The 23,408-nt window shown below is 38.4% G+C and overlaps 1 protein-coding gene across 1 annotated transcript in view; it reads left to right on the forward strand.

The window, feature by feature from the left end:
• The window catches only part of LOC136842621 (rabankyrin-5), a 379,842-nt gene that overhangs the window by 339,581 nt on the left and 16,853 nt on the right, over positions 1–23,408 (forward strand). Inside the window, 2 exon segments of the mRNA XM_067110236.1 lie at positions 511–662; positions 16,028–16,223. Of these exon segments, the coding sequence (XP_066966337.1) occupies positions 511–662; positions 16,028–16,223 (348 nt within the window).

Here is a 23,408-nt window from a genome sequence, read left to right on the forward strand (position 1 = left end):
ATGCTAATTCAGTTTTAACTCATTCGAATGTTTACCAGCAAGGGAAATAGGTTTTTGTATCATACTGAAGTTATTTTACATTGGGATGTCCTGTACATCCATTGTACAGTATACTTAGTCTCTTGTATGCCTTTGACTTAATTTGCTTGATTCATTTTTAAAATAAAGATTTTCATTAGTCTGTTGCTTTACCTTTATTTAATATTTTGAGGAGAAGAACATGACTCCTACTGCTGTAATAGCCAATTATTTTTATTTCATGAAAAGTCACAACTGGAATGTTGTTAGATAGGAATTTCATTTTAATAATCTGAACTTTTATTGTAGGGTATTTAAAAGTTTTTGAAAATATTAAACATTGTAATATTGGTGATTACGGATGATAGAAAAATTCAGGAAATTAATAAAAATATTTTATTTTTTTGCTGGAAGTAAAGTATTTTTGTTCAGTTTATCATGAAAGAGTTTATTCTTAATTTTTTCTTCAATCATGTTTTTCTGTCTTTACAGTATGATCATAAGGGTTTCAATTTCCTACATATAGCAATTCAGAAGAAGGACATAGAAAGTGTACTTTTCCTTCTAAGTATCAACGTGGACATGCACACTCGTACACAAGATCAGTTGTCTCTTACTCCTCTTCACCTTGCAACACTTACTGGGTTCGTGAAATGGAATTTTCTCGTTTTTATTATAGTAAAGCTTCTGAACAATATGATGTAAAAGTTTTATTTATAACTTATTCAGACAAACAAGTAGATTTTGTCCTCATTATCTGTGTACATCAACTAATGGAGTAAATTCCAGCACTACAGTGGTTTATTTATACATTTCCAGCAAGGAGTGTATGAAAGTGAATTTCAGTATGCACCAGGAAGCTTTGAAATTGCAGTTAAAGGTAAAAGCTACCCTACAGAAATTTGACCAGCTGGGTCTAGATCCCATAACTACAGTAATTTCCTTGACAAATTTACTAAGATTTAGAACAATGATCTGCAACCATTAACAAAAAATGTTCACAGTGCCCCATGATGGTAATCTATTGTATGCTCCAAGGTCAACTCATACCACAAGGGCTGATAAGACACTTATGGTTTTAGCAGTTAGAATATGGGAATTCCTCATTAGTTCTCAGTTTCCACTGTTTTTTATGAAAGGAAATTGTGGTTGCATCATAGAAAACTACTAGTAACTGGGGACAGTGATATTGCTGAAGACAGAGCAGTGGTTAGAGAAAGTTTCTTCCTATGTATGTATTAGTTCTGCACACCACAGGTTAAGGGCCACCTAGTGTGATCTAGTGGCACATGGAAGGAGTAAGATCATTCTGCTTTTGGGAGGAATGATTTTAAATTTTTTGAAACCTTAGAAAATGAGCTCAAGAATCTAAATGCTTTGAGAAAAGTCTACTCACAGATGCTTTGAGTTAATGCAAGTTTATGTAATTAAAGTAAATAATTATTCTTTAAAATTTCTTCATTTCGTTCATTGGTGATATTTTTTATTTTTATTCTGACAGTTGAGCACACTTTTTGTTCCTTTGATCAGAGGCATGAGATTCTTTCCTTTGCTTGGCATTGCTCAAGCAGGAAGAAGACCCAGGTGAGGCAAACCACTAGTCAGCTCAGAAGCTTACAAAGATCCTCTCACCAATCAGTAAGTCTTCCTCATGTAAAGACCGATGGTTTATATTCGTGTAGGAACAAATGACAAATTTTTAATTAATTTGCATTTTTTCTAACATACAAACCTGAGGTCTTTACACGAGGAATTACCCTCAGCACGAGCTGGAGCAGGCAACATTAAAACAACAAGGTTGTTTGGTAGTTAACTACCAGTGGGAGGGGTGCGAAAGCCCCACCACCTCCCACTACTGAGTGATGCATCCACTTGCCTAATAGACCAGGTATCAGAACGAGTGGTGGCTTTAGGTGGGGATATGTAAAGACCTCAGGTTTGTATGTTAGGAAAAATACAAATTAATTAAAAATTTGTCATTTGTTCCTACACGAATATAAACCATCGGTCTTTACATGAGGAAGACTTACTGATTGGTGAGAGGATCTTTGTAAGCTTCTAAGCTGACTAGTGGTTTTCCTCACCTGGATCTTCTTCCTGCTTGAGCAATGCCAAGCAAAGGAAAGAATCTCATGCCTCTGATCAAAGGAACAAAAAGTGTGCTCAACTGTCAGACTTCTGGACTTCTCAAAGTAATGGGTTTGAGAAACAGCATTATTTCAAAAAAGGCTTGGAGGAACTCTTATGTCAGAGACAATAAAGCTAATATAACCAACAGGTTTGTTTTATTGTCAGTCCCTCTCTCCCCTTGCTAGAAAGAGGGTAGAACTTGCTGCTGTTGGACTATAGTAAATAGAAAAATTGAAAGGATGCTTACTCACCCGCATCTATCTCTGTCCAGCACATGACAGTTTGTCAACCCATCCTCTGCCCGCCAGTTGAGAAAGAGTATAAGAAAAGGGGAAGGAGGGATGCCAGTCACGCACTCTCTATCTCGTTTTTGCAACCGTACATCTTAGACAAGATGCTACTTGTCCCGCTAGGGGAACTGGATGAGCTACACAACTTGTTGAGCAGTCACCACTGGACCCAAGGAAAAGGTGTCCAAGGACCTATGGGCAATGTCCCTCAGGTAAAAGGAGGTGAATATAGTCTGCCATGACCACACTCCTGCTTTCAGCACCTGATGAATCGACAGGTTCTTCCAGAATGTGAGGGATGGACTAATGCCCCTAATTTCGTGAGCTCTAGGCTGGAGCATACTTCAATCCTCTTCAGTAGTTGAGTATGCCCATTTGATATCTCACGATGCCAAAATGAAATTGTATTCTTGGACACCTCTTTCTTGGTCTTGACAATACCAACAAAGTCCTCTTAAGGCAGCACTGCAGCACTCTAACTGGACAAAGTAGCATCTCGTCTAGGTCATTACCTACAAAGTCCTCTAGGGAGGGGATCAAGAAGGACTTAAATCTAACGTCAGGAACCGATGGATTTTGAGTCTTCGCTAAGAATTCCGGGACAAATTCGAGCGAAAGAGATTCCCATCCCCTCAAGCATTTAACATCACAAGAAAAACCATGGAGTTTGCCTACTTTCTTCACTGATGCCAGGGCAAGCAGAAAACAGTCTTGAGGGTCAAATCCCTGTCTGGTGACTCTCGTAAGGGCTCAAGGTGCACGAGTCAGGCTCCGAAGAATGAGAGTCACATCCCACTCAGGGGGCCTGAGTTCCTTGGGAGGGCAAGACTTTTCGAAGCTTCTCATCAGCATAGAAATCTCCTATGATGAAGAGAAGTCAACACCCTTTAAGGCATAGGAATAGGCCCAGGGCGGTCCTGTAGCCCTTAACACCTGAGACAGAGAGATGCTTCTCTTGGCGAAGGAAGACGAGAAAGTCGGGTACCTGCTGAATAGTAGCCCCGACCAGAGAGAAACCTCTTCTACTGCACAAACCACAGAAGATGGCCTATTTCCCTGATAGACGTCTTCAGAGGATTTCTAAAGGTATCCAGACATCTCTGTTGCTGCTTGGCAAGAAAAGCCTCTTGCTCACAAGAGATGCTCGATAGTCTCCAACTGGGAAGAGATAGGGACTCTATGGACTGGTGAAACCTCTCGATGTCGGGCTGCCACAGAAGATTGTGCCAGGGAGGAATCCCTCTTGGTGCCTCAGATAGCAGAGCTAGCAGGTCTGGATACCATCTGGATACCACCAGGGTCATTCTGAGATTCGCAATAATCATAACCCTGTTGATCACCAGACGAATCAGACAGAACGGAGGAAAAGCATGTGTTGAGGTTGTCCCAAGGGTGCTGACAGGTGTCTTTCGCTGCTGCCCAAGGGTCCAGGATGACCGAGCAGAACACCAGCAACTTCCTGTTGTGCCAGGTTGCAAAAAGGTCTATCAGTGGATTTCCCCACCCACAGGTCAAACAATCTTTCCTCAGCGACTGGGTGTAGGGACCACTCTGTACCTATCACCTGACCCTGGCAACTGAGTTTGTCTGCCACTATGTCCCTCTTACCTGGAATGTACTTGGCAGACAACTCCACTGAGTGTGCTACCGCCCACTTGTACACCTGCACCATCAACTCATGAAGCTGAAGAGACACCAGTCTTGCTGGTTGATGCATGCCACTAATGTGGTATTGTTGCTCATCAGTACCACGGAATGCCCCATCACTTGATCCTGAAATGCTTGCAGAGCCAAGAAGGCTGCCTTGAGTTCTAGGATGTTGATGTGGAGGTGCTTGTCGTTCTGATCCCACACACTGGAAACCAGCAACTCTGCCAGGTGTGTGCCCCATCCTTCCCTCAAAGCGTCCAAGAACAGAAGTGTATTGGGAGGGGGAGTGTGTAAGGGCACTCCTATTACAAGGTTCCTGTTGTCCAGCCACCAGGCTAAGTCCTGTCTCATTTCTCTCAAGAGAGGAATGAGAAGGGACGGAGGGTCCCATGCTTGAGATCAGAACTCCTCCATTCTCCACTGAAGGGAACGAAGATGAAGCCGCCCATGAGGGACCAGCTTCTCCAAGGATGACAGGCGACCAAGAACGACTTGCCACATCCAAACTGGTTGTTCCTGTTAAGACAGGGACAGTTGAGCTGCCTCCCTGAACCTGCTGATACAGGAGTCTGAGGAAAAGACTTGCTACTGTTGTATCTATCAGCATGCCCAGGTACTTTATCCTCTGCTTGGGTATGAGATTGGACTTCTCAAGATTTAGAATAATGCCTAGGCTGCGACAAAACTCGAGAAGGTGATCTCTGTCCTTGAGCAATTTCGAACGAGAGTTCACCAGGACTAACCAATCATTGAGATACCTCAGAAGACACATCCCTGTGAATGGGCCCAAGTCAACACAAAGGTGAACACTTGTGTGAACACCTGGGGAGTGGTTGAGAGCCTGAAACAGAGTGCCCTGAACTGGTACACCATCCGGCCAAGGACAAAGCGGAGGTACTCGAAGGAGGACTGATGGGTGGGTATTTGAAAATACGCATCCTGCAGGTCCACCGAAAGCATGAAGTTGGACTCCCTGATGGCCGTGAGCACTGAACGTGTTGTTTCCGTTTTGAACTGAGTCTGGTGAACAAATCGATTCAGGGGAGAAAGGTCTACAATCGGTCTCCATCCCTCTGGTGCTTTCTCCATGAGAAAGGTCTTGCTGTAAAAACCGGGAGACTGATCTGTCACGACTTCCACAGTGCCTTTCTTCAGCATCACTCTCACTTCATCCCGAAGGGCGAGATCCTTTAGCGAGCTGAAGGCTGAGGTGGAGGTGACTCAAAGGGAAGTAAATAGCCTACCCAAAGAACATTCACTACCCAGGTCTCCGCTCCGTGTCATTGCCATGTTGCCCCGTGGCTCACAGGCACCCCCCCCCTCAAGTAATGGCCGCATGCCTCCTCTCCCTGGCTGGGCAGAGGGGCAAAAGGGATGCCGGTGTACACCCTTCCTGACGGGGCAGCAGAAGGCTGGGTATTCCTACGATGGCCCTTGAATTCTGGGTTTTCTTAGTACCCGGAGAGGAAGTGCCAGCCTGACCTGAAGGTCGGGCTGCAGTAGCATGCGAAGACCCAGAGGTCTTTGCCTCTGTGTGGTGGATGAGGCAGTCGTTATTGTCTGCCCTCTGTCTATCCACTGTGGTGTCCACTTGCTCTTTACTGATTAGAGAAGCAGAACCCAATAACGATCCATTTCTCAAGGTCAGAACCGACTCAGGGCCTACGAACTTGAAAGCTCGAGAAATAACTGCATCTCTTCTCTTGAGCATCAAGTTTGCCCACAGGTTAGCTGTCTGATGGGCTAGATAATTGATTGTCCTACCTCCAGACAGGAATAGTCTCTTAAGGCTAGCTGCTTCTTCGTTGGGGGAAGAGACGACCTTAGCCACGGTGGTTGATCAGTGGTTAAGCCAAGAGACTGCTTGGAATGCTGCCATAGCAGTTGATTCCAGTGTCGCTGACTCCTGATGTGGGAGGGAGATATCCTCAGCATGGAGATGTTCCAATGACAGACCTTGTCCAAGACAAACTTAGGTCCAGGTCAACCTGTGCAGTAGGAACTGACCTTTCTGAGGGCTTGTAGAATTTCTTTTGATGAGGGAGAGGTAGAGGAAGCAGCTTGAATGAAGAACTGGACCAGAGTGAGTTGCCTTGCCCAGAAACAAGAGAATTCACTTGGCCTAGGACCAAATCGCCAAGCTTCGACCAGGGCAGTCCAAACGAAGGTGAAGATTTCTTATGGGTTCCAACAAATACTTCAAGACCTGAAGGATGAATGTCACGGGAAGCCAAGGTCTCTTCCCTGAGATCGTTGTACTGACAAATCAGTCTAACAATCTCCACATAAGACCTCTGTAGTTCAGGGGTTTCTGTGTCCTTGGGGAGAGGTCATATCCATCAAGCTGTCCATCTTTGTATGAGATGTCATCTGACATCATCTGAAGCAGTGTTTGGATGTTCTTGGCGATTCATCATTTTGTTAGGTCTTTGCAAACTTTTGCCACCCCATTTTCCAAAAAGTTGTCCAAAGCCAACAAAGGTAATTCAAGATTTACTGTGGCATGCAGTCATTGAGGATTTCACTGTTCTTCTGGCAGAATGTACCTGAAGCTCCGGTTCCAACTGTAGTTGGTCATGGTCTCAGAATAAAATCTGTCAGAGAGGCAAAGACAGATACCATTGTAATCTCTTCCCTCATTAATTGGTAAGCTATGAGCTTTAGCTGGCCAAGAACAACCTTAGAGAATATGGTTGATAAAGGAACCTGTAATATTTCCATGTTGCTATTGGTTCTTGGACCACTAATGAATCCAACTGCAATCTAAGTGGTGATTAATGGTGATGTAGCAAAGAAACATAAAAGCTTGAATTTTGCATTTCTGGAACTGCTTTCTTATAAATCCTGCATGGAGTGCATTCAAAGCATTCATCAGTAATGGATATACAAGTAAAATCAACAGAAAATTAACTTGAACACTTATTCAGTATTTCAGATGATAATCTGGGAAATCAATATTTCTTCTTCATTACTAATGGAACTCCATTGAAAATATCCATGTTTTTCATATATTAACTAATGCTTTAAGATGTAGGGATTGTCCTTGATAAAAGTTGAGCAGGAAATGTTGGAGAGCATGAATTTATACCACATTGGGCTTTTCAGAACCAATTCTCAAGTGTTAGACCCTTGTTTTGCAAAATTTGCTCTAATAATTAGTGTTGCTAGATAATTAGCAAACTATTGCTGACTCCAAAAACCAAACTCTAGACATGGAACTTTTTTTATTTACACTGATACTGTAAAACAAATCTGAATACTCAGTAAGTCTTATCGGACATTTCACCAGCAGCTGAAGCTGATGTTGCCATCTTTAATTGTTTTTATTTTTGGACACTTACATCAGGATCATGACTAACTTTGGTTTATATGTTAATAGACAGTATAGCAAAATTGTTTCAAAGTTTTATTTATAGAAGTATGATGCTTAGGTGGATATTTTAAAATAGGCAGTCCCCGGTTTACGACAGGTCCAACTTACAACGTTCCGAGGTTACGACGCTTTTCAAATATATTCATCAGAAATTATTTCCCGGTTTATGATGCATGTTCCAGGGTTACGACGCATTGTACGCCGCTCCAATGGAAGAAATATGGCTCCAAAACTGCAGAATGATAAAAATTTGGAGTTTTTTTTTATGGAAAACTCAATAAATATGCAGTTTACATTGTTTTCAATACACCCAAAGCATTAAAAGTAAGGTTTTCTTAGGATTATTGACGATTTTTCGATTTACGACGATTTTCATTATACGGAACCCCCGTCGTAAACTGGGGACTGCCTGTATTAGTGAAATTTTGTTTCATCAGTGCTGCATCAGTAATATGTAGGCCATATTCATTTTACTTCATTTTACAGGTTCATCCATTTTTTGTCTGTCAGACAGGAGGTAGTCTGACCATACATGCACCCTCTGGTTCCTCGATTGTGCCTCAACCAATTACCTCACTTTTTGCAAACCTGAGATGCTATTATCGGCAGATTATTACCATTTCATTTTCCATTTTCCCCATTGATCATTATTTGTCTCAACCATTTTTCCTTTTAGTGCACTCAGTAAGTGATAAAAGAGCAAATGCCATTAACAAGTACTGTCTAGTTTTGAGTTACTTCTTTGGTCTGCTGATTTTATAGGTGAAACTAACTGAGTAATTAACCTTAAGAACACCCTAAGAATTTAGCCCTTTCCTAATATTAGCTTTAGCCCAGTTTGTAATTCAGTTATTTGGGGATAATTCTAAAATTTTTCATAAAATTTTATAATTTTTTTATGATTTTTTTGTAGGTTCAAGTTTTACACTAACTCACTTAGTGTGAGACCTCATTTGCTCTAACCAATTTCTTTTCCTTTTTAAAATTACTTGTTCTGACATGAATGCAAACTTATGCTTTCATATATGGAGTACTCATGCTTGATATGCTTTGGCTGCTACTGAATCATCTTAAAATTCTATTGTTAGGTATTTGGTCGCATGAAACCTGAAACAGCCTGACTCTTTGGCACACACTTTAGGTGTTATCTGTTCAGCGCTGTACCAGTTTCTTAGTGTCTGTAGGGTGAGTGTGCCCCCACGTGTGTTTCGTTATCATCAGGTAGTTGTGTGAATAATTATATTATCCCCTTCAGCATCTTCGTGATACAGTGCGATCTGTTTTTTCTTCTTGGTGTTTTTACCCTTTGTTTGGAGGAGGAGAAAATAGTGTGTCTTCATGCGTAAGAGCACGAATCAAGTGGTGTCCTCCATTGTGTGTAGTGAATGATAATGTGATGATCGAGTGTTCAGGTGCTTTCCTTCCTTGCTTTACGTATGGCCCAGGGTTTTTTGGTCAGACCTAGTGCTTTCCATGTGAGGCCTGGTGTTAGTTTTTATTGGCTTTTTCTGCCTCAGTGTGTTTTGATCTCTGAAAGTACCATGTGGTACCCACACGTTCACATTCTCTTCGACTCTCACAAATGTTGATCCAGGTGCAGAGTTGGAAGGGAATCTTAAACCTGATGTGCAATGCTGTTCTAGCAGGGGAAAACCCTACATTAAGTTTGTCCCCAGTTGCTTTGGACCCCCACTTGGTTTGTCTCATACAGGCACTGAGAATGTTCCTGTGGAGGAAGAAGGCAAGTTCTATCTCCAGGGAGCCCATGCAGAGCCTGTGTCCGTGCCCTTTGTCGTCTCCTCCCCCTCTTCCAGTGACAGCTGCAAAGGATTTTTGTGGGCCCACTGCATCGCAGACAGGAAGGCAAAGAGCAGAAGACGTCTTCCAGAGATTTCAGCAATGCCTGGGCCACAAGACGAAGGTTGACATCACTACAGAAACCTCTGATATAGGGAGAACAATCTTTATCTCATAACGCATGATCTCAAAGGACGAGGAGACCAATGAGAAACTAGCCCCAGCTAGTAAGAAGAGGTCGAGACCAGACTCGGTTGCCCGCTCTGCCCCTATGTCCAAGTACTGTACCAGAGAGTGGAAGATTGACAGTCAGGGGATTGTGCAGTGAGAGACTCAAAGTCAGCAGAGCAACCCTCCTCTTCCAGGACCTCATCAGTAGCAGGCCCTTCCTCATCAACATGGCTCAGGGACATAGACAGGTCTGTTTCCTGAAGGGGAGAAAGATTACCATAGGGTGGTCGAACAGAGAGATGGAGCTGATTGGGTTGCTCTACATCAATAGATCAGCACAGAGGCAGCAACGATGGCACATTAGTGTTCACGAAGTCTTCTATGTTTTAGGCTTGGCCGAGTTCCTTGTTAAGAGGGTTAGGAGGCAGTGAGATCAGTATTCCCTAACTGACTGTTCTTACCGAGGAAATAACTTGGCTTCCTTTAGAGGATGAAAGTATTCCAGTTTTGAGTTATGTGTTTGGGATTGCAGCTGCTCTGCAAGTCTTTACCCAAACCTAGGTACCAGTTGCAGCATGGAAGCACTGGATCGCTATAAAACCTCAGAGATAACATGACTAGCAGTAGTGGCCACAGCAATAATATTGGCCCTGTTATATCAAGTTTGCAAAACTCTCAAAATGCACATCAACTGGAAAATTTCTATGAAGTACTGTTGGTGAAAGCTATGTACCTGAGTACAGTGAATGTTATAGGAGAGGAATTAGTTTACCTGAGGAGGACAGGGTCAGGAAGTTGTCATCCTTGACCCAGCAGTTCCAGCAAATTCCAAACTCTCTGGCCAAGTTGTGATAATTCTTGTTCAGGCATCTTGGGTACAGGGGAAACTTTAGATTGCCATTGCTGAAGCCCCAGATGTCAAGATCATGGTCAGCAACATCTCCCTCTCTCCTCTGAGATAGTGATGTGCATGGAGATGTCTAGTTAAAATTTAGTTGAGATGTACATCTGCTATAACATAAAGGTACAGGATCTTGGACATTATAAGACAAGGGGGTACCATATCATTTTTCTTGATTAAAATCTGTCTCCTAAAGTCTCAAAATATTTATTCAGTATTTGGTAGGGATAATGTTAGATGTGTTAGCTGAAACTCTGTAATTGTGGCATGCCCATGAAATAAGGGTGGTACATGAATTTAAACTTCCATGTCCACTGGCAGTTGAGATCATTGTATGAGCAGAGGCAAACAGTGCAAGGTTTGTCCTAGGAAGGCACAGTGTGTAAGCCAGTGGTCTCAATAAGGGAAATTAAGTTCTGCTACTATGGAAATTAAGTTCTGCTGCCATAGTGGTCTCAGAACTGTCAGATTTGCAATGTTCATTCATCATCAGTAAGGCATGCTGCAAGTAGACTGTTTATGACAAGCTTGAATCACAAGCTTCTGTTGTATTCTTCAGTACAGCTGGACCCAGTAGCCCAGAGGTTAGAAGTGATGTTGCATCCTTAACCCATACATGCTGAGCTAAAATATACATTAAGAACACCACTAGACTGGGCAAACTTTAAGGTTTGCCAGTTTAAAAAAAGAACCACCTCAATGGAAAGCAGATTTGCAAATGCACATGGCATACGTACCTTCCTTGGGAAGTTGAAAATTAATATTTTAAACCCTGTGTGGGGCCTCTTTTCCAAGGCACTTGTAAAAATATGCTAATTTTAGCAAGTTCTTTCTAATAATTTTTTTATTTCATTTTGTAAAACTATAATTACAGCTCACGTAACATCGTAACTGATAACTAGAATCAGCAACAGTCCCTAAGTATGTTTACGGCTAAATATTTATGAGATGTACTGGTTTTGGGAGATGTACAGTAAACCCCCTGTATTCGCGTTCTAATGATTCGCTGACTTACCTATTCACGATTTTCTCTGTGGGACATGTATACAGTACACATTATTCGAGGAAAAGTTGCCCATTTGCAGTATTTTTCACTGAGAAATACTCACTAATTAGTGTATTTTCATATAATTGTCATGACTAAATGCACTTTTTGTGATAAAACTAAAATACTCAGGTACCCAGGTAGTGCTCGAGTTACGATAATTCAATTTTGCAATGGGATAAGCAATTAATACCAATACAACAATATTTATAAAATATTTTTAAATTTCTCATGGGCGCAGGCAGCAGCGTACAATCAGGCGGTGAGAGAGACCAAATTACAATAGACCAACTTCTTTTCCTCCATCTCTTTATCCCGTCTTCTAGTAAAAAAAGTAAAAGAGAATGATAAAAGTATTGTTAGTAACGTTATACTCTTGCGTAATTGCATACAGTACAGCCATAAACAACTGAGCGAGAAACTGTTGTTTTGCTTATAACCGAATCGGATAACAACACCCATTTTGCTTGTATTTCAACCATCGTACGGTAGAAACAATTACCGTAGTTATGTTACAAATGACGTTAAGTAGAAGGACATATATTTTTACATTATACCCTTATTTGGTATGGATAAAAGATCAGCAAGGAAAGAACACATTACTGCTGTTTTTATGTCAATAAACAATAAATATGTAAAGCTCGTATTAAGATGAAATCAGGTGAAAATAGCAAATGGAGTATTGATTTTTTTTTCCACAAAACAAACTTGCCCCCAAACAGCCAACGTCATCTATTAACGAAAAAAATAGCTAAATTAATTTCACAACGAGACGCATTTAATTTTTGACTTGAAAACACTTCGTATAATGAAAAATAACTTTGCCCCATATAAATAAAGTATCTAGAGATTCATTTATGCTAACTAGAAGCAAGAAAAACACTCTGAAGTGAGTTAAATATGTTGAAATAAACATTGCGTAATCGATTTCCAAACCAAAACATATGATCGTAATTTATAATACAAAAGCAATATAAGAATATATACAATATATTATTGGATACAGTGAAGTAAAGCATAACATTTTAAAAGATCCATGGAAAAGATGCATATTCGTTATGTTGATGTTTGTGTAATATGGTATTAATATGTGAATACAGTATAGAGTACAGTATAATGTAGGCTAGGCTAGTGTACAGTATATGTATACGATATACCATAGTGTAGGCTAAGTTAATTCTTGCTTGTTATTCAATTTCTCTTTGTATTGAATTATCATAAGTCACTCAGCATGAACCTCTAGAATTAGCTGATATTAATCATTTCTATACAGTGTGTGTATAGAGTATACTTTATAGTGTAGGCTAGGCTACCATATATGAGGCACCTAACGGCAGTGTGTCTCAATCGCCAAAAACTAAAATTGGAGAAAAACGCAGTCAAAGTTTGGCTACTTTCAGAATGCGATATCTCAGCATTTAAACGAGGTACGACACTGGGGTTTGTTTTAAAATAAAGGTTATTGTGTCTGCTTTCAAACCATCATTGTAAAATAGCCAAGAGTTTAATGCATGCCGAAAGATAAAGCGATGACTGCATTCATCTTGAAATCAATCTTATACTCTGGTACACTGAATCCCTTAAAAACACACACCAATGCCCCTGTAACCCCTCTAGGACCCCCCCCCAAAGATATTATCTTTGTTTTATTTATCATTCTGGATAATTTCCTTGATTATCTTAATCTTACAGGAATAACTAGGTGATTTTGTTCACTTCAAAAGGTAATGCTTTACACAATAAAAAAGCAGCAGAAAGATAATAAGATATTTTAATCAGAACACTCTGAGGCTGATACAGTCGTCTCACCTGCAAAACAATAATAATTGCCGTCAATAATGGCTAAAATACATTTTGATTGGAAAAAACGTAAGCGCCAATTACTTCAGGCGAGAATCGGACGTCATAGTCCAGTAAATCATTATCCACGTCATTCTCATGAGGAGTATCTTGAGGGTGTCTGGAGTAGCAGTGAGGGTATCTTAATCACAAAAAAGCTGGTTGAAGTATGTCATGAAAATCTGGGGGATGAATGGAACCAAATCTTTTCTGCTTACATACGCCTCACCTCTGTTACGTAAGCTTTTGGCTACATTTTGCTTCCAATTAGCAAAGTCCTGGACTCTCTTTCTGCCCCTGGAAGGTCCTGGAACATTGTCATCTACATTCGTGTCGGACATGATGAAGAGGAACCAGTATTATTAATGAATAAAGAACAAAAAGAAGCACATTAAATCCAGAGGCAATCATGGGGAAGGAAGGTACAAGAATGTTTTTCATTGCAGTGATAGCCAGTGGCTCCGCTGATGGCTAGCCTTTCTCATTGGTCGTGTGGGAGGTGTGGCAGGGCGTCTGGACTCATGATTGGTTTATGCACCACGGGCGCTTGCGACTCTCTGCCACCCAGACCAGCCATGTGTAGCATCACTAAGGAAAAGAAGTAATGTTACAAAGCGAGAATTTCCACCTTGTTGTTGCGGGAAATTTGAACTGAAATTTCTTCTCCCGACAGCTAGAGGGTTAGAGGTGACGTTGGTGTGCTTAACTCCAAATCGGCAACGGTGTTGCTTACGACACTCTGCCGTTAGGCGAATCATATGTATACATGGTACTGAATATCCTAGTGTAGGCTAGGCTATATTCGAGATACGTTTTTCCAACAAACGATGGGTTTTTTGGAACCTAACCCCATCGTAAGTACGATAATACCTGTATAAGCATTTTTAGAGTTTTTTTTTTTTTTTGTGTTTGAACTGTCAAAATAAGCAGCTCTAAGTGTTTTTAGAAGTATTTGCAGATTTTAGGTATTCCCTGGGGATAGGGGGGGTGTTGTGGTATGCATCCCCTGCGAATACAGGGCGTTTACTGTAGTACCTTTTAGTAAGTTATAAATGTTCTTTCTAATATTTTTTGGTACTTTACCCTGCAAAATTACAATTCATGTACAGCTGACATACTATCGCAAAGATAAGAACGAAACCAACAGCAATCCCTGAGTTTATTCAAGGGCAAATATATACAGTACAAGATGTACTGGAACGGGGAGATGTAGAACATTCCCCCATGAAATCTCAAGTCACATTAATCTCCCTGTATCCTGATCTGAGGTTTGAGTGTTGCTTAAGTGTTGCCATATAGTCATTTGTAGCTCATTGAAGTGATAGAAACATTTTTGCACAAAATTCATTCAAATATTATGGCAAAATAACATTGATCATATGAACTGAATCAGAGTTTCATATGCAGTTATTGGGGATCAAAAGAGCCCTGCTGTCCATTCAGGGTTAAGATGACATAAATGTTAACAACCTCTCTCTATTCTACCTCATCAGGCAGGTACTGGAGAAGTTCCATGCTTCCAACATGCGGATGACTGATTGCTTCCCCTCAGCCACCGTAGCAGTGGTTTGTGCATCTATTCTTCATTTGATTAGACAGTACCAGGATTCTTCTAACCTGAATTAAGTTCCATGAGCAGCTGCACTCACAGATTCCATCCACAACAACCAAGAAAACTTATGATCATGCTTGGAGGGTACTCAGTAAGGCTTCATAGGCAGAAGTTTTTCTAACACTGATGCAAAAAGTTTCCATCTCCACCATCGAAGGATATAAAGTTTATCCTCTTGCAAGTTTCAGACTTTATGGGCTTAACGTGTCTTCTTTATTGGAGTTGAAGAGGCTTACTTGCACTTTGAAGAAGAGGTTCCTTGTGGGCTGATCAAACCTAGCAAGGATATCTCCGTCATCCTTAAGAGCCTTACAAAATCCCCTTGAGAGCCACTGCAGGAAGCTTCTTTGCAGGACTACACACTGAAAATTATCTGTCTAATAAGGTTCATGTCTTTGAGATGGTCAACAAGACTCACGTTTGCCAATTTATATTTGAGATTTTTTATTAACTAACAGACTTGTATACCTGGGGACTGGCAATGGTGTGGGTCATTTTACCAGTTGGGAAAAGAAGTTGAGAATCACCTTCCACCACTTCTTCATAACTTACCTTCATCTTTCTTTCATGTCACTTTCAAGAGATGGATACTTCCAGGGTTATTGGTTATAGCATCTTGTGATGTTGGCAAATTGACTTCCTTTCCTAATTGGAAGATTTTCACCTGATATGCACCTTGCTTTAACTGCCAGAGATTTTTACCCTAAGCTACTAGAAACTTTTATTCCAGATTCCTTACAATCCTCAACTTCTCTACTGGATCCTGCATGCATATACAAACACTTCGGATCATTCAGAAATCTCAGCCTTCCTCAAATTGCAACTCAGCTGCTTGTATAATTATTGGGGTTTTTGTAAAACAATACTGAACATGTTTTCATTTACAGAGTGTCCTCTTCTTAACCCCATGAATCTTGGTGCTTGACAAACAGTTTATGTAAAAAGTGAGGTTATTGGTTGAGACATACCTGATGATCCGTTGGGCAAATGCATCGTGAGATTCAATAACAAAAGACTGTTGAGCCTGGGAGCATTTGGCAATTGAGTATAGCCAAATATATTGTTAAGTGGGTTCGTATGTAAAACTTGTGTCATAATACATAGTTTGTGTGATGAGTTAATTTATAGTACCCAGATAACTATAATTTTATGTAAAATGTCATTCTGTTTTTACTCACATTTAATGGACTTTTTTCTTTAGGTCAGAGATGATTGTTCGAAATTTATTATTGGCTGGTGGTGGAGCCATTAATGAGTTAACACCTCAAAAACAAACAGTGCTGCATTTGGCTGCAGCTCACGATCATGCACATTTAGCTTCCATCTTCTTGGAAAATGGTGTTCGTTTTGATGCTGTCGACGATAATCTCAACAATGCACTTCATGTAGCAGTAAAAGTAAGATCAAAAGAATTTGTGACTGTTCAAGTGTTATCGATACCTTATCATGCTATTAAATATTTTTGAGAAAATATTTCAAAGTCTGCATTATTTTCAGTTAAATATGATATAACGAATGAAATGTAGTATTTTTTTAAAATCAGAGAGTGTAAGAACTGGAGCAGATGCTTTGGTTAAATAATGTAACGGGTGTAAAAATTACTTGTAAGTTTTATAATACAGTACTGTAGATGGTGATTATGTCATTTGTCTACAAGAACTTTGGTTTCAAATAATTTTCTTATTGTAAAACCTGTAGAAAAAAAGACTGCATCAGAATATAAAAGATACTACCCTGCTTACGAACTTTCAGAAGATAGGAACAGACAGGGTCACAAGTTAAAATTGTGTTCAGAGTGCTCCCCTTGCCACCCATATGTTGAAATTTTGCTCAGGGTACTAATTCTGCTTGTAAGAATTTTTGCAAAGAACAGAAGAAGAAAAACCTGGTTTAACCCCTTCCCTGATTATCCCAAGTATTCATGTGATAAACTACCGTGTATTTTTTTAAAAAAGTTTTTACTAGCAGAATAGGCACCCAGAACAAAATTTGAATGTAAACATCAACAACAAAAATTATGCACTACATTTAAAAAACCAACTTACAAACAAATCAGAATACAAACGGCCATTCGGAATGTAACTTGTTAATAAGTAGGGTAGTGTCTGTGCTCTGGCTGTTTACATTACAGTATTACAACGGTAATTAGGATGAGCATTAAAGTTTTCATTGCTCACACTTCAAAAGAGAGTAGGACATTTCAAGAAACCATTGTATTAAAATCTCAATAATCCTTTATAATCCAAAAGTGTTGGAGGTCTTAAATAGGCTCAGAATATGATAAGTCAGAATTAGTTTTGACCTTGGTGACTTTAGCTGAGGTCAACTGAAGGCCATTAAATTATGGCTTATTTTATATCATCTGCCAATTTTGCCTCATTTTCCATTTTTTTGTAATTTTAGTCTAGATCTACTTGATATGCTGATGCCGTTGTATTGATGGACAAAAGTTATCTACATTATTCCAAGATTTTCTGGTTTGTTTATGCCCCTCACTGCCCTATTTTCAATACACTTTGGGGTCTTCCTTGATGCAATCATTCTTGTATACACCACCACATATTTTTTATGATTTAGCATAAACATTACTCTACATGTTAATTACAAATTATTTCTGGATCTATCAAAGTTTTTATGGTATTTGAAAACTTCAGTCTTTGTTATCTCAGTTATTCATCGTAAAATAACCTTAATTGTGCAAGATGCACCTGGGTGCACAAAGCTAAGAATGGTTCCACTGAGTAAACTTGACTAACTTCCTCTAACTTGATGTTCTTTACAATGTCTTTTTTTTGCACTTATGCTTATGTGATGTGCTTGGAATATTGCATAAGTCATTCTACTCGAGTGTCCCTTTAACACGAAACTTCTGCTTCTGCCATTCAGTCTGTTTAGGTAGCTGCTGGTAAGTTTTTGAGCCCTTTAGACCATCAGATGCCTCATATGCTTTCCTGACCTAGTTAGAGTAGTTCTCAGAATTCTTCTGCGAGAGTCTCATTTTTGCAAATTTCATCTTTGCCATCAGTTACTGCTGCTTCATGTGTGAGACTGTGCAGCTTGGATTCAGTAAGCAATGTTTCTGGAATTACTGTAGTGGCTGTTGTCACTGCCTGCAGCTCTCATGCTGTGGTGCTTATTATCAACTGAGCAGTACTGTATTTGTGGCTTTGAACAGCAGCGGGTTATCCCTCCTCCTTTGTTCTTTTCAATGACTGGATACTTAGATGTCAGGTTTTCTGTGTAGCCTGCCTCCAATCCCTTCTCCACCATGTCTTCATTCATTTAACAAATGATAGATGCCCTCCCAGTTTTCTACTTTAGTGATCTTTTCCTAGAATCCCAGTGAATTTGTAAGTTGGAGCTTGACCTTGGTTCTGCACTACTTTACTAGTACGCCTAATGGAGCTGTGTTTTTTTATATAAGTAACTTACCAAGTAATTACATAGCTCCAATCATGTAATTAATTGGTAATTATATATAAAACTTTATTTTATTATAAAAATGTCATTTTTATATAAGTAACTTACCAAGTAATTACATGATCGGAGCTATGTAATTACTTGGTAAGTTACATGTATAAAAAAACAGGGCTCCATTAGGTCTACTAGTAAAGTATATATAAAACTTATTTTATTATAAAAATGTCATTTTTACCTTTGAAGGCAGTGCTTTGTATCGTCTTTGGCAGCTTTAAAACTGTCAGTAACCTCTATTCCTGTCACAGGTGCCACTTCAGTTACTGGTCTTTGTTTGGCCTCCCGTTACCTTTGGGCTGGTAACCAAACTCACTTTTGACATCTAGAACAGTTTCCCTTATTGCTATTGATGCACTGCACTGCCTTTCATAAGTCAGAAGTTGCACTGTCAGTAACATGTAAGTTCTCTAAGCCTTTCTTTGACAGATGGTGTTCTTTCATCCTTCTACCCTTTGACTCTAACAGCAAGAGAGTTGTTGAAATCAGCCATTGGTAGAAATTGCTTCATCTTGGCTGTTCTTTTATCCTATCTTTGACAGATGGTGTTCTTTCATCCTTCTACTGTTTGCATTTTCCAGCAGGAGAGTCATTGAAATCAGCCAATGGTAGAGAGTCCCTCATCTTAGTCGTGGAGATTATATCTTAGACTTTTGGCTTTGCTCAGGATTAGGGCTTGGGCAACAATGCCCTTTCATCTGCCTTGGCTGTTAAGCCAGCCAATGCTCTTTGCCATCTCCAGGGCAGACGTTGGACATTGCCACAGTCTCTGCTGGGGTTTTTCCTGCACTGCCACTTGAATGCTGTAGTTTTGCCTTTTGATCTACCATCATGGCTAGCCATTTTTCCTTGGGTATAGGGTTATAGCAGCTGTCTCTCTCTTCCTCATATTCATTCAAGAGAAAAATAATGCTAATGGCATTTTTACCTGAATTCATAGCTCTTTAATTTCTTTTTTAAATGTTATGGACAATTAACAGACTATGAACCCAGGAGAGATAAGTAAAAAAAAAAGGGACAATTAATTAAATTTGAGGGAATAGAGAATAAAACTAATACACCTGGACTTAGGAGACATCAGTATTGGGCATCTGTCTTTGGGGGTTGTTCCACTCTGTTGTTTTAGATTAATCAAGCAGTTAGCCAGCAATGGGCTCTTGCTCTAGAGCAGCCCATAAAGTCTTCCACTCCAAACCCATTGTTACTGTGAGAGCCCAAAGTACAGGACCTTTCTGTTGCAAATATGAATCACAAAAGTGCTCATTTTTGACCTGCCTTCACCAATTCCTTGTTTTCTTTTTAATGGACTTCTGGCAGTGGCATTTTCCTTGGACTCGTCTGCATTTTCACCCTCCTAAATAGTGATTCAGGCTATATTGTGATTAGTGGGTTTGTGACAAAATGTAAAATCTTATTTGTTATTAAAACAGCCTTTCCTTATTCCCTGTAGTTATTGCTTTATATCAAAGCAAGCTGCTGAAATCACATGAAAATCAAACAGTTAAAAACTTAGTATTGGCTATAGAATATTCACACAGTTAAAAATAATAGCCTGTCTGTCAAGTGTATCAATGTAAGTACCTTCACATGTTAGTAATATATTCTGTATTTTGTTACTAATTATGCTCATGTTATTAGAAGAGTGAGGAGTGGACTATACTATAATTTGTTCTCTATGATTATTTAATTTGTTACCTCAGTTACACGGATTTATTTGATTGTTTAAATTTCTTCACATTAATAACATTACCATCATTGAGTTATTGATTATAAATGTCAACCAAGACATATGCAGATATTAAATACTAAAGTTAGATTGAAACCTGTACATGTCCCTGGAAAGTGTGGACTTGAATTTTGGCTTTGTATTGTACACTAAGTTATGGACTTGTATATAACAATAATACTGGTGTTGAGAAAATATTATCACAAAATGATGCAGAGTACAGTAATCATTTTAAGATTTCGAAATATTGTGAGGGTTATCTGGAAATATTGATTGAATATTACCCAGGGTTTCCCACAATGTTAAATTAACCCGAGTTAAACGCCTGTTGAACGTTTTAAACGTCGTCAAAAATTGTCTGATAAAAGCTACAACCATGAGTTACAAACGTTGTACTGAAATGAAATTTTTTAAATATTCGCTAAAAAAATAATTATAGGCCTAGTTTGGTGCAAAGATTTCAAATCACATGCCGAAAGGCGGATGCTGGGAGTTCACGGATCCAGGTGTTGTGTTGTTTTAAAAATCACCCATAAATCGAAATATTGCATGAGACGAATTCCCTCCTACTCACACCAGATAGCATAAATGACTGAATATTACTGGAAGTAATATTTTGAGCGCAGAATTGTTTTGCAGAACATTTGGCGAGTGTTAAAGTTGCGAAGGTGCTGCAACAGTTACGTTTGTAGAAAATATTTCAAAACTGACAAAGGCGTCAGAGTTATTTTCTGTTGTAAATGAAATTGCGCACATATATGCCTGTCGGAAGTAAAGCGTGTGAGGCAACGTGTTTAAAGACTGGGATGCTGGAGAAGGACCCAGCAACCAAAAAATTTTAAAATCTCGGTCAACTTTGACTCGAGTTTGTTGAAATGATTGAAAAACTAGAATAAGAGTTTTAGCTTATAATTTCGTTTTTTACCATTCGAGTAACAATCGATCATTTACCTTCATTTTTTAACAAACGGAAAGTCTCAAGCACAATATTTAGAATTTTTGGTGAAATTTTTGAAAAAAAATTTCGACTCCATATAAAACAGTGCAAACATTACGACAACGTGATGAAAGAACTCCGACATGAAAATCCTGTCATTTCTTGCTAGAGACTTCCAATTTTTTGAAGGTAAATGATTGAATATTACTAGAATTAAGAGGTTTATTACAATTACATAAAGTGTTATACATCAAATATATGAAAATATTTCATGATAGAATACAACAAAAAATATGTCATTGTTTTAGCTCTTTACAGTGTTTTAATATTTTACATCAAAATCACTTTATGTAACAAAATTTAAAACATTGTCAACAAAAATTCGACAAAATGACAAAAAACGAAATCCATAAGCCATAATTATTTTTTCAAAAATTCACCATAAATCAATCATTTACCTTCATTTTGCAACAAAAGGAAAGATTGAATATTCTAGCACATTATTTAGATTTTTTTTGAATTTTTTGAAAAAAAAAAATTTCCTTGACCGAAGGTTGAAATTTTTGTAGTCGACGCTCAGCTGAAAATCCTGTCATTTCTTGCGTCAGCTTGCCGTTAATTTTTTACCTCAATTTTTATATTATTCGTTACATAATTTGTTATACATCAAAATACCATCATTGCAATTTTGATTATAAATACAACAAAAACATGTCATATTAAATACTTTAGATTCACATTTTTTAATATTTGGACTTGAAATCACGATAACTTGACAAAATTTTAACATTGTAGGTCAACATTTTGATTTCGAGGGTTATGGCCAAATGATCAGGGAAAAATGTTAAATTCACAGTATGTCCATAATTTTTTATTACATTCGAGTAACAATTTTCATTTACCTTCATTTTGCAACAAACGGCTTAAAGTTTTCTGTAATTATTTAGATTTTTTACTGAATTTTTTGATAAAAAAAATTGTTCCTAGTACAGTATACTTAAATTAATGCCTAGTTCATGTAGTTGAAAAACCTGTCATTTCAGCGTCAGCTTGTCCGTGCAATTTTTTGGGCAGGGGTTTAAAAATTATTCGTTACTTTTATTCAGGTGTAAAAATATACATCAAAATTGGCAATTTGGAATGTGAAAATACAACATAAAATATGTCATTTTTTAGCTCTTCACAGTTTTTGCTTAATAGAGACAAGATTAATTGGAGTCAATAAATTGGATTTGGGGAATAATTTATGTTTTTGACGCCGACATTCGGGATCAATGCATTTGATTCAACCTGAAATGATCGCAAAAACGCATGTGAATGGGATTCTATGGACAATATTGTTTATTACATTCAAGTCAAATCAGTAACAATCAATCATTTACCAATTCATTTTGAAAACAAACAGAAAGTCTCAGAAAGAACAGGAATTATTTAGATGATGTTTTTTTTATTGAGACTCCATTGAAAAAAAATTTTCCTTTGAGGCTTGTATGGGTAAGATGGGTATCGGTGAGGATCCACTGAAAATCCTGAGTCAGGTTTTTGTTCAGCAAATGACTTAGTCATTGCCAGAATTTAATATCAAAATACACAAGACAAGTCACCATTAAAATCATGTTCCTGTTAGTAAAAGAATACCTTTGACATATGTGCATGTTAATTTAACCCTTTATCATCATCTCAGTGTTGCAAAAATACTCAAAAAGTCAGAAGAAGGGAAAACCTGGTGTTGCGGTCCGATATTGATATGCTTAGAAGGGAAGGAGAGGAAAAAGTTTTTTTCAAAAATCACAGTAGGTTTTTGGTGTTTTTTAGGATTAAGAGTTCATTTTTGGCTCATTTTTTTGTCATTGTACCTGAAGTTTAGTATGGATGTCTGAGGAAAACCATCAGAAAGGCAAAAAAAAATATTTGTTTATCATTTTATTATAAATATTTGAGTTTGGAATATAGTTGACTAAGTAAGAAAGATAAAAAAAAACTTGTTAATATAATTGTTGAAATAAAAATTAATTAGGAAAAATGATGATGAGAGTCAAAGGATAGCATTAAAGCAATTAAGCTGAGTTAATTTTTTTGATTGTATTGTACATTAAATTGACCAAAAATTTGAAATCAGAAATAAACAAATTTTAAAACGATCAAAGCAACACAGAGAAAATATTATCAGATATAAAATGATGCATGAATTAGGCTAGAAATAGTTACGGCAATAAAACAGTTAAGAAAAATGTTTTTTCAGAAAATTCACCATAAATCGAAATATTGTGTCTAGAGACTTCCCAGTGAGATTTGTTGGAAAATGAAGTTAAACGAATTGAATATTAGTTAGAATGTAAGAGTTTTAGCTGGAGGGGAATCACTTTGTTTTACCTTTAAAATTTTCAATAGAGTATTGTTGAATAGGTTGACCAGTGGTTGAAATATTCTGGGGGATTATCGTGA

This window comes from Macrobrachium rosenbergii, chromosome 10 (assembly GCF_040412425.1).
Source record: "Macrobrachium rosenbergii isolate ZJJX-2024 chromosome 10, ASM4041242v1, whole genome shotgun sequence".
In the NCBI taxonomy this organism is placed as follows: Eukaryota; Metazoa; Arthropoda; class Malacostraca; order Decapoda; family Palaemonidae; genus Macrobrachium; species Macrobrachium rosenbergii.